At 33.7% G+C, this 13,240-nt stretch overlaps 1 protein-coding gene across 2 annotated transcripts; it reads right to left on the bottom strand.

The window, feature by feature from the left end:
- Positions 309–12,803, bottom strand: LOC109819691 (BRCA1-A complex subunit BRE). Of its 2 annotated transcripts, XM_020385509.1 has the most exons (13): positions 12,649–12,802; positions 12,464–12,551; positions 12,187–12,376; positions 12,008–12,098; positions 11,210–11,311; positions 5,732–5,862; positions 5,517–5,565; positions 4,288–4,377; positions 4,143–4,196; positions 2,805–2,870; positions 864–961; positions 704–793; positions 309–607 (listed from the first exon to the last, which is right to left on the bottom strand). In XM_020385509.1, the coding sequence occupies exons 1-12, from the start codon at positions 12,727–12,729 to the stop codon at positions 721–723; spliced, it is 1,113 nt and encodes a 370-aa protein (XP_020241098.1). In that variant the 5' UTR covers positions 12,730–12,802; the 3' UTR covers positions 309–607; positions 704–720. The 2 variants fall into 2 exon arrangements, 1 of the variants encoding a protein (XP_020241098.1); XR_002241591.1 differs by lacking the exons at positions 309–607; positions 704–793 and adding an exon at positions 11,430–11,465 and having other exon boundaries at positions 898–961; positions 4,143–4,195; positions 4,286–4,377; positions 12,649–12,803.

The raw sequence follows: 13,240 nt of genomic DNA, 5'->3' as shown, positions 1-13,240 counted from the left end.
AAAAAAAAAAAAAAAAAAAAAAAACACACAACAACAAACGGTATAACAGTCTTAAACAATTTACTTTTTCCGGTTATTCATGTGCACATCAACTATTAGAATGTAATATCTCGGATGTTTTCTCTTCTATGAAGATTTTAACGAATCTTATTCTTCTTTCAAATTCCCTTGTCCTTCTACCTCCTGAGCTAAGCATTAAGTGCAAACCCTTATGCTAAAAAGCTCAAAATAAGGTAGTCGTGAAATACTTTTAAAGAAAAATTCTATACTTAATTGTATTCATTTTAAATCAGACATAGCTCAATACATAGCCAAACTCATCCATACTTGATAACATGCAAAACTGATATAAATAAGATAACGCATGTATGACAAAAAAACAAATACAAACATTGTTTAGATACAACAAATGACGATCCAACAGGCAACAACCAAGATTCTATTTTGCAACTTACAGCCCAGCATCCAGTTGCTGTTTAGGTATTGAACCACCAACTAGTCAGCGTACATTGCTGTACATAAACCTTGTTCTCCCTATCCATGGAGAAATCTGAAGTTTCTATATCGTTGCTTTCAAAAAGTTCCGAGTCCGTCGTATCCTAATTCCCTGCAGCCATGTGTGTATTTATGTAAGTAGGGAAATTTTTTTGGCATCAAAATTCAAACGATAATACCCATCTCTCCAACTTTGAAATGAGAATACCATCATAGAGGAAAGCATCAAGATGGAGCTACTGAAGAGGCATCAGCACAGTGCTTCTTGAAAGCCAACGACTCATCCACTAAAAATTCACTGCAAGAACAATTTACTAATAAATGCTTTAATAAACATAAACCGTGCAATATAAATGTGTGAAACTTACAATATGCGCTCAGCCATTTTTGGTACCTCCCATCTGGGACTCCATGGGTAGTCATTTATAGGAGGTGAGACTATGGCTAAACCCTGATTTGTCCAATTCTGCACAATAACAGAGAGGGGAGCGGAAAAAAAAAAACCATTAACCTAAGAAACACAAGGATGTGCCCTGCAGAGGACAAATAACGAAGACTGCATTTCTTCACCTGAAGTTATATAATTGAACAATGGACATATGAACATTAAAAAATCAAACCTGCAATCCATGCATTTCAAATCCTAAAGCTACAAGATCAGTATAGGTTCTGATAAAGAAGAATCTTAATCAGAAACCATTTACGACACACCCTCTGTACTTTTGGAATTCCAAGTTCACATGTTTGAACTTCATGCCATATTTTTGACAGACAAGAATATGTACCATGGACGGATGGACCTACAACCGGCAGCAGCATGCTCAAAACTTCATTGGTGAGATATAATAAGCCTACCGCTTGTCTTTATGATTGTTTCCACAATTAACCCAACGAGGAAGCCTCTGATTATCCAGGCTGTTTCTAGACTTCATTGCATAGATAGGACCACCTATATATGAGAAATTTGTTTAACTATTTACTAGATTTAGGTAAAGCGGCCTCTCCTAAGAATGAAAAGGGCACCTTAGCTAAATCAAAATGAAGGTTGTGGCTCTAAACTTACGCAGTTTGGTCACCAACTCTCTGATATAATGACGAAGGAGCTGGCAGATTGCTTCAGAAAGTTATTTCAACCAAAGCAGGGAACATAGAGGTTCTTCCTACAGACGTCCAATACTTGCAAGCTGCAAATAAATGTCCTCAATCTGATATCAAGGGTAAGTTCAGTTCTAAAGGGCAAACAGTCATTTCAGCACCGGAAACAATCATCTGGAAGCCCAAAACAACCCACTTGCAAAATTTAAAGTATCTTACTATTATTTTCAGGCTCAGTATTTTCTACTACTGGTAAAGTTAGGACCAGTTTTTTCATAGTTAACTTGTGTGTCCTTGCAAGCAAGTTTATTACGGCTACTACCTATCATTTATTGTGTCCTCACAATTGTATATGAACGGTTGATTGATTTGAAATAGCCTCATAGTTGATTTGTAATACTTTTCATCTCTAATCAGAATTTCTAATTTCTACCAAAATTGTGGTCGACTTTTATTTATTTATTTTACCGCTGTGTCATCTATGAATATACACTTTCTAAGGTACCTATACAATGCTACTGCCAAGTCAGCTACTGCTGAGAAACAATGTTATTGTAAGACTTCATATTTTATGCTGGGGCAACAATTCTCCTACATAATTAGCATGCCCTATTTCAGCTAAGTAAAAATTGAAGCATGACGACGGCAATGTGAACCCTTGTCATGAATGATTGATAATTCAGATATTATGTTCAACTCAAAATTACATATTAATACATTAAATCCATTCACTTGTGTCCATTCACATATTATATCCTCCACTCATCAACTAGTTGAACTCGTAAAACATGGCTCCATTTACTTGTGTCCATTCACATATTATATCCACCACTCATCAACTAGTTGAACTTGGAAAACATGGCTGTCTTCAGTTTAAGCTATTGATATTCTTAAGGAACCCTAATAACAAATAAACAGATTAGCAAAAATACTTCATAAGGTCAATGCATATTAACTGTCAATAATAGCTTTAATCTAATGTGAATTACAAGCCATGCAATGATCAAAATTTAGATCTCTTCTACTGCTTTTCATGTCTTGCTGAAATAATGACAAGTTGCCATGACTTAAAAAGCAATATTGTGCTGGTAGATGCATGTCACACACATGCACGCTGCCACCCACAAGATGCACAACACATATGTACAATCAAATGTTTCAAATAATATGTACGAAATTTATGTGTCCCATTTAAGGAATGTAGAGAACATTACCTGGCAACTTTGCAACGTCAAAGTAGGTTGCAACCTGGGGAACTGAGTAGGAATTGAAAAATGAACCTACAATGAGGATATTTGATATGTTTTCAGGTAAATATGGTTGACATGCAGAATAAATAAGAGAGTAAAACCATGAATATAGAGAAAAGTAAGGCCAACCCTTCTCATACTGATAAATTGATATTTAGATAAACATCTGGTAAAGCTTATGAGAATGGTCTGTTAATCCGCAGTAAGTCCTTTTGTGGGCCGCCTTTAGCACCACAGAGAAAGGTAAGGCCACAGAGAAAAGTAAGGACAACCAACAACCCTTCTCATGGTGATAAATTGATATTTAGACCGATATCTAGTAAAGTTTACGAGAATAATTTGTTAATCCACATAAGTATATTTCATGGACAGCCCCTAAACCAATTAACTACCCAATGATATATAAGACATAACTTGACATGTCAAAGTGCATTATATTAAAAATAGACCTTACACTGTAAGTAGGTAAACCTACAAACGGGAGAAAGAAGACAATGGGAAAAAAATTTCCATGTAGACAGGAACTCCCTGGAAGGGAAGACATTTTTCTAGTAATTCTAATTGGTCCTCTAATTTAGCATACAAATTACAGAAGGCCTCCATAGAAGTTTAGAACACCAAAATCTTTTGTCAGATCATGATTTTAAGTCGTTATGTTATAAGCCACCAGCAACAATGTGTCCCTAAACTTATAATCAAACATTCTTGGATAAGTACAGCTGTTGATAAGGTTTCATACCTCCCAATTAAGTGTTACATGAAAAACAAGGATTAATTTTGTAAATATATTAGAATGTAGGGTCACTTCAAGATGAAAAGGAATTGAAGCATTGAACAAGATTAAAGCATTGAAAAACTCCCATTCCGCAATATTTTTATTTAGGACATGATATATAGGGAAAATTCTTCTCGATACTTAGTTCTCAATCCTTTAGAGGTGCCGAGCTAGTTATGTCACGGTTGTCATTTTGTTCTCAATTAAATGGCACTTCCATATATTAGCACTGACCAAGTTCAGGCTCAAATTGTGTTCTACTGGCAGGATTAGTATAACAGACATACAATACACATATATGCATATTAATTGCAAATACATACATACACAGGAACATGTGTACTTGTACATGTCTATGTATTATACATCTATTTAATGTATACTGCACATAAACTTCCCAGAGTTTGCATTATTAAGAGTTTAGAGCGTGAATTAACTCACTCCATTGTGACCATTAAAGAATGTGACGATTTTTTCTGCTTATATGAATTTATTAACTTGAAGTAACCATTTCCACATCATCATACCAGAAATGTGAAAACTCCAGAGCTAGCAAGAACTGATGCTTTCCTGCAAAAAACCTGATGAAGGAATGAATTAGAATAAAAAATTCAAAAGCCAAGGGAACTAGAGAAGGGAGGGGAAAAGGATGGATTTCTCAAAAAGATGTACCGAATCAGCTTCTACTGGCCTTCCAAACAAAGGCAGTAAAGCCTCAATAAATCGTCTTCTTGCACCAATTGCAGCAACCGCCTCCACCACCTTTAAGAAGAGTCCCATTTAACTTTTAAATATACATGGTGTCAAGAAATACACATAAACTGACTTGTGCAATTACATAAAGCACATGAATGGAAATCTAAATACATATGAATCTAGAGAAAGACTGGAGGGAGGAAGACCATGCATATGCACTTAATCACATGCTTGCATGAAAAGCATTAGTGGTCTCCATAAACTAATTTGCATGCTTGCATGAGGGATAGAGAAGTTAGTGGTCTTCAAATGGTTCGGCAAATATGTGCAGTTATGATGGAACTGAGACATGACTGAGTAAATCCATTAGGCACATTAGAAAAGAACCAGAACCAATATGTCAGTGAAGGCATTGGGCGTGGTAGGAGACAAGGGGAGGATATGAAAGTCTACAACAAAGACATTTGATATTTCAACAAACAATGTGACTTGATGTCATATTTCTTGATGTGTGAGCAGGCCTGAAACTTAGAAAAAACGATAATATTTAAAGGATGTCCAAATCAAAACCGTAATAACCAGATAAGTAAAGTTCACGTTTGTGAGATCACCCAATTAGACAGCTACAGTCAAAATGTTTTTTCCGTCATTAAGGCAGACAACATAATCAATAATTTATCTTTCTTCATCACAAACAAATTACAGTTCACAGCCCAGCATTCTGTTTTATTTTCAATCTATTATAAAAAAAGAATTCATAATTTTAGATTTAAAAGCAGAACAAAAGATGGGGAACCTCAGTTGTCTCCCTAAATGAGATGAATCAATTTTGAAGAGTAATTAGCTAGTTCGGAGACATATCTAGCAGGGATAAAATATATGACTGGGACACCTGATATTGTTCTCAAAGTGCATCAGCAACAGGAATTTGAGAAGCTTCTATTCTGGTGGTCAATGGAACTCACAAAGATAAGCAGAAACATTGAACAAGACGACACAAAATAATAAGGGAAATCAAATGCAAAGAAAGCAGCGAAACTACTGGAAGGTCATATATCAATGATGCTATGGAGGTTGGTGGTTTAATGTGATTCTTAATACATCAATGACGAATCAACAATTCAACAAGCAATGTTTTATTCTCGATTAACTTGCATAATTGGTAATAAAGATATAATTTCTATCCAACATTAAATATGACTGACCTGCATCTTCAGGTTGTCTTCAAAAGTAGGTAAGTACTCGGCCATGCACCTTCATATACACAACACATAAACAAAGTCATAACTTACTTACGAACTGATAGCTGATAGACCAGTGCATTTGATTTAGTAATTATCTGGAAGGATATATCTGGCAACTACTTGGACTGTGAGGCAGATACAGAGAAGCAGTACAATAACATAACAGCATGACTTACATCCCAGCTACCCATGAAGGAAGCTTGATATCTTCCGTAGCCATCAGAGTTTTCAAATCTGGAGAAGAGACTAATCTTATTCGTGGAGTAGGAGCACTAGCTGAAAACCCTCGGTTAACAGGAAAGCCCACCTGTATAGTTGCAGAAGATACAAAAATAAGATAGAAAAATATGACTTTTTGCCATATAGCATCCATGAGTAAATCAGAGAATTCGGCAAGTACTATACCAGCAAAGGAACAAAAGGCATAGAACACAATGCTCAAGCACGTTTCTTAGCAAGTGAGAAGAAGAATGGCAGGTTAGGCATCATACACAACCTAGGTTCAAATTGTCAAACAAAAAAATAAAAGCCATTTTCCAAAGTAGCCAGAGCTGTCTTGTGTATCCAATAGTGAAGCAAGAAACTAGGGCCACAAACTTGGTGAATCCTTCCTAACAACTAACAAGTTTCATGCAAACTGACTAAATCTTCTCATTGTGTGTCCAGCCAATTCTGTCAAACTCCATCCTCTTGAGAGTTGCTATTGTATGCCTATAGAACCATAACCAACCACAAGTGGGCCTCGTTGGACTTAAACCTGGCTCTTTACCATTCAATTCTATGAGAAATTAATAAAACTTGTCACACCCAGCAAGCCCAGGCAGAATTAGAATACTTTACTTATTATGCCAATGGAGGTTTTAAATATCATGTATCAGAAAAAATCAGATGGCCAAAATAAATACAACATTGTGGATATTGGGATATATCGGAGATATGTAGCAAATATCAGAGTGTCATATCAGATGATGTGCATATATAATACAATATCCTAAAATACAATCTAAACATACTTAATGAAACCTAAGCATACAAAAATTTAAATAATATATGTTTAGGATTACTAACCAATTGTATATAAACTTAATAAGAGAGAAGAGCCTACTACAATTTGCTAAAAAAAAACTTTATAGTGGTGGAATTTTCGCTAAAAGACATCGAAAATTTTTGTAGAACTATATGTTTTTGTGGCAAGCCATATGAAAAGACATATCGGCCAATATATCAACTGATATATAGGCCATTTCGGGAATATATCGCCCAAAATATTGTCAAAAAACAGTAAAGGATTTCATGACCATATTGTTTTGCAGAAAGCCTGATAAATGATATATCAAATATATCAGGGATATTTAAAACAATGATGCCAACATGATAGACTTAATATTAACTTTGTCAATGATATATCAGATATATCGGGGATATTTAAAACAATGATGCAAACATGATAGACTTGATATTAACTTTGTCAACATGTCACCCTGTTATCACCATCCTGTTTTATGTATGGACATGTTATGCAGTACAATATATAAGGTGCAGAAAATCTAAAATAAAAAGTCGCTAGACACGGATATTCCATAAATGTCAATTAAATAATAGTCACATAGATAAGATAGGTTATAGATGCACAGATGCAAAATACATACAGATGTATACGCACTAGCATATTAGCATGTGCGATGCACATGAAAGAAATATGAACCGCACGTGTGCAACAGTCATGACCAAAACGGGGAAAAAGACGCAACATTTACATATTTAGTCATAAATGTTTTAAATGTAAATTTTTTTAATATAAAAAAAATTATTGGAAAAAATGATAATCACAACTAAGATGTTCTGGTTAATTTCCCTTAACTAATCAAGTTCTCCCCAGTTTGTCTGTGTGTACTTCCTTTCAAAATAGAGAGGAGAAGACGTCATATGACACTTTGAAGATCTTTATGTGATAGTTATTTATATCATCATATTCAAAATTGGTTAGGCTATGGATGATTCAATTTCTAGAAAAGAATTATAACAGGTACTTTATTTAAATGCTCATTTAAAGAATGCTTTGAAAAAATTCAATAAGATTAGTCATATTTTCATATTTTATATTCAGATTATTATAGTTTATTATTTTTAAACTAAGTTCATAGTCATATTTTGTTAGTTGATAATATTTGCAACAGATCATATTCAAATTCCAACTGTTGTTTTTCTTTTTGTATTTACATCTATATAATATTTTTTTGGAGAAGAAGCTTATCAGTTTACATCTTTGATAATGGATATATAATTACGCAAGCTCCAATCCTATGCTCATGACATGATTAAGAATATTCCAAGGAAAAAATGAAAGAAAAGAAAGGAAACACTCTTATAAAATATCAATCTTATCCTTCTAACTACAATAAGGAGGACATGTCCTCATTGCTTCAAACTTTTACTAACCCGACTATTTCCTTCATATGATAACTAGCATTATTACACTTGCAAATACATGTGCAACGTTCATTAAAACTTTATTGCTCTAATTTTTATATACAAATGATCACTTTAATACACTAAATTGTCAATGATTTTTGTACGATCTTTTTATGATATTTGTTCATTAAATATGCCATACTTTACCTTACCTTGTGCGAAATTGGTTATGAGATATATTTCAATTTGAGTGATGACGTAATTTTCCTAGATAATGTCATTAAGAAGAGTATTTTTCATATTTTACCTCCATATTATTATATTTAATTATTTGAAGCTAAGTATTTAGATATACACTTTCTACATTATTTACTTTGGAACATGTTAGAAACTCTAATTGTTGTATTTATTGCATTTATTATATTATTTTTGGCAAAAGAACATTATCATTTCATATTTATATCTCTTATAATACAGAATATAATAGATATTTAATTAGTGGGCTTTAAGATATGCTCATTTCATGTTTTAGTAAGTTCTAGAAAACAAGAAAGAGAAAAAAAAAGAAAGGAAAAAGTAATCCTACAAAATACGATTTTACCCTCACAAATACAATAGGAATGGATGGAATGTCCTCCATTTCTCTAATTTTCTTTTTTTCTTTTTTTTTCTTTTTTGGAAATACATTCCTCTAAATTTTCACTATCCCCACAATTGCCTTTATATGTTAGTCTAGATATATGTTTGTGTGTGTGTAATTATGTATATATGAAGACACTCCTAAATGTGCAATTAAATAATGTTCTAAAATGTTTCACCTCAGAGCCATATTTGAAGGACTAAAGCTTCCTTAACACCAAGATGTAGAATCCTTGAAGACATACTCAAGATGGAAGTGAAACTCTTGGCAATAATTTGTTACCTAGTACCACAAATACATTTTTTGATCCCGTCATTTCATTGTACATGTATTTCTCTTGGTTATCACCGAATTTCATAGTTTTCAATATTTAATTTTTGTGAAGTGGCATCAAATTTATTTACGCTTATCTTTGATTGATATCCAGTTATGTTGCACTAAAGACATGGGAATACTATGAATCCTTGGTGTTCCTATACCAACTAGAATCTTACATTTAATAAAGTTAAAGAAGCAAAGGACAATCTCGAGCTTGATCGTGACAAGTTGGTTTCATAGAGTTTAGAATGCCTTGCATGAAGCTGTTGTCATCAATCAGAAGGCTAGGTCACGCCATGAAGTATTTGATTAAGCATGAATAAATGTTCTAAAAGAATGCATTGGATCGGATGAACTGTTTTGTTTATCGTTTAAGAATATGGATTTGTACATATGAAATTAAATATATTAAACATGTTACAAGGACCATTTAGTTTCAAGCTATGTAAATAATATAGTTGATTATTGTGGTGTAGGAACATTGTTAGGTATGTTTATGAACTGTCATAATTAAATTGTACAAATATATAATCCTTTGAGTCCTTGACTAAGTTATATTATCACATTTGTCAAACATCGATCTTTGTAGTTGAAGTTAATTATTTGAATATAAAAAAAACTATATAACTTGGCAATTTGTATGTCTTACATAAGTTGTACTTATTTTTTGGGTCTTTGCAGACGTGGTTCATTTCCTATTCATTTTGTGGTGACATGGAAAATATATTTGGGAAAACTTGATCATCTAAAGGAACTTCTCCGGTTTGGTAGTTGTTAAATGTAACTCGCTTTTTCATACTCCTCGAAAACTTGCTTTCTAATATAATTTTTCTTCTAATTTGTCTTTAATTAAAGTAAATTCTTCTAAGCGTCGAACTTATACAGTGATATCTATTGTTTTCCTTTACTTTTCCATTATACTCATGGGGAAGTTGCTTCTTTTCTCACTATCTTTTATTTTTGGGACAGATTGCTGGATATCATTTTTATTTATTCCATTTATTATAAGTATATGCTAATTAAATATTAAACAATTAATAAAGATATTTTTTATGGAAATTAATAAAGATATTTTTTATGGTAATTAATAAAGATATTGAATATGTATATATATAATTTGTATAACCAATTGAATAATATTATGTTAATTAACATGTATGGGGAATGCTCGTGTTAATATCGTAAGCATATATCATGTTAATATTAATGATGTAGAAGGGATTTAGACAAAGAACAATACAATCTTTAATTCAGGTAACTAACATAACATAATAATACATAAGAGATTTAGATATAGAAAAAAGTGAGTGCAAACAACCCGTGTTTTGCACTGATGCAATATCTTCGCAATGATCTTAGATTCCTAAGAAATCTGTAAATATGAAGAAATTTGGGATTGAGAGATAATATCCTTTTTTGATAGCCTTTGTTGTAATATACCTTCAGGCTTAATATCTGAATTACCTTAAGTACATTTTGGCATAATATATGTAGTACTTTGGGTAATTAGTAATGATAATATTATATTGTCGTTTTAATTAAATCTTTTTTCGGTAGATTAACTAAATCTTTACCTACACTAAAGTAAACCATTAAGTATAAAATATACATGTTTATAATGAATTGTGAATGAAATTAGAAAGAGTTAAAAGTACATTAATTAATGTCTGTAAATGTATATATAACTTTACGGAGACGTGAGGTACTGCACACCGAGAATAAAAAATGACAGTGCATAGTCTAATCCTTCACATCGTTTTCTCAAATCAAGAACTTTAGAATGAAAAATATTACTACATAAAACAGAGATTTCACAGCAAATTTAAATAGAAGGTTTTCTTAAATCCCACAATAACTTATTCTTATGGGACACTGCACTCTTAGTGGAGGCCCATCATAAATCAACCAAGCCCACTCTATTATATTAAGGCCTGTAGAGTATGCACGGTGCCTAAATACTAGTTGTGTATACATGAAGACGCTCCTAAATGTGCAATTAAATAATGTTTCACATTAGGATTCAGATGATAAAACAATTGAAACCCATCATAAACCCATAAAATTTCATCGCCGATCACATACATGCCTAACAAGTAACAACTGATTATGCATCATGAGATTCATCATTCAGGGACAATCAAAAAGTACTATATATGCATATATGCATGGAACATCACCAGAAGTACTCATATGAGAAATAACTACAATCATAGAATCAAACACTACAACCTTTATAAAGAAGTAAACAAAATCTGTGCTTCTTTAGAAGATTCATTCCCTCTACCTGTAAGAAAAATTTTTGCTGACGTCTCCAAGGACTCCCAGGAACAAGTTTATTCAAGTCAATTTCATCCAGTAATGGGACAGCAAACCTAACTTCTTCTGCCTGCATTAAAATTGGAAGTAAACTGAGGGGGGAATCAAGAAAAGCTTCCTATTACAGAAAGACTTTAGATTTAAAGTTTTCACAAAATCGTCAATAACAGCAATCATAAAGGGCATACCCGGTCTGGTCCAGAGATTACACTGACTTCAATTCCCTGGTTTACAATGTAAGGTTTGCCAATTATTGTTATCCATTGACTAATAAGATTATCTACAGAAACTATGAAGATCCATAAAGTTAGCAAGAAAGCAAATTTAAAACAGAATGCAAGTAATATATTTATATTTACTTTTAATTATATCATTATTACATAAAACCAGGACTGCACAAATTTAACAGGAACTCAAGTAATTCGTAGAATCATATTATATATATGTATATGTGTGTGTGTGTGTGTTCAACTTTATATTGCAGAAACTAGTACTCCAGGGGATGCGTGCATGACATAGAAATTAGAGGGTTTTGTCCTACTAAAATTTTCATTACGCAATCTCCCCAGATAGTAAATATTACCTTGATGGTAACTAAACATTTATTAAAGAATATGACCAGGTAAAAACTGTAACGGCCAACCAGCTTACATTCATGAATAAAGTCTCTTAAGCAGTTCTAATTTCCTACAAAAAAAAAGTGTTTCTCCCCGCTAAAATTTCATTACACATTCTCCCCCATTTACAAGGAGTATAAAGATATTACCTTCCTCGATAAAATGGTATCCGTCTCAAACTTCAACCTCTCATCATCCAATTCCCCCACACGCTTCCTGTGGTACTCCAAATACAACTCTCTAACAACCCAAAGAAAACCTCAATCAGCAACAAAAAAAAACAACACAGCACAAACCAAAATCAAACCCCAAAAGACAAACGACCAACCTAATCTCAAGAAAGAGCGAAAGCAACTTCGAAGGATCTTTGCTGCTCCAACTCCTCAGACAACTTTTCCTCTCCTCCCCCTTCTCCCCACCCCCAGCAATCTCGAGAAGCGGGTTAAAACCCTCGTCTTCGGCCGAGAACACAATGTCGGGGGGCACCGAGGGATACATCTCATTATACATAAAATCCCCTTCCATTCACAAAACCTCAATCAAATCAACAACGAAACTAACAACAACGAAAAAAAATCGATTTTGATGAGGGATCGCGCGCTCACACTTGATGTAATCGAGGCAGAAGGGGATCAAGAGAGTGAATCGATCGGAGTAGCGGGAATTTCTGCAGCCTGACCAGATTTGATCGACCTGAGATGAATTTGAGAGAGAGAGTGTGTGTGTGTGTGAGGAGGATGAAGCTAGGGTTTATGGTTAGGACTAGGGTTAGGGTTTAGAGGGTTGTTACCTTGAGAGGGAGAGGAGAGTTGTTGAGGAGGTAGCTGAGCTGAGCGGCGATGGAAGGGGGCAGCGGTCTCTCCGCGGACATCGTCGTCGCGAGGGGTAGGAAATGATGGGTTTTTTTCTTCTTTTTTTTCCCAATTTGGGGTTTCAAATTTGTCTTCTGCTTTGCTTTTTCAGTCTGTTGTACAGGTGCTGAATCGGTGTGACAGCTGGATTATAGTGGGTCCAACTATTCACACTCCCAAACAGTAGCTTTGGGGGTGTGTGAGGACTAAATTGTCCTTCTCACAAACCAAACCAGGTCAAGTCCAAAAGAGCATTTTCGGCAATCCAACTCTCAAAGTTACTGTTTGGGAGTGGATATAGCAAACATGGATTATAGTGTGCACCCAAAACGGCACCTTTTTTTTTCTGCTATAAAAATTATGTTTTTTAAATGCTACTGTGTTATAGTGTAGAAATACGGTAATTCGCTATAGCACTCTATAGTATTCTGTTTTTTTTACTATGATGATAATGCTACAGTAATCCACTATAGTATTTATCATAGTATGAATAGTGAGTCTTTAGGTGATGTAGATACTAGAATAGTACCG

The sequence above is a fragment of the Asparagus officinalis genome, chromosome 8, assembly GCF_001876935.1.
Source record: "Asparagus officinalis chromosome 8, Aspof.V1, whole genome shotgun sequence".
Classification (NCBI taxonomy): Eukaryota; Viridiplantae; Streptophyta; class Magnoliopsida; order Asparagales; family Asparagaceae; genus Asparagus; species Asparagus officinalis.
The sequence above is the reverse complement of the archived record's forward strand: the minus strand, read 5'-3'. Positions and strand labels throughout refer to the sequence as shown.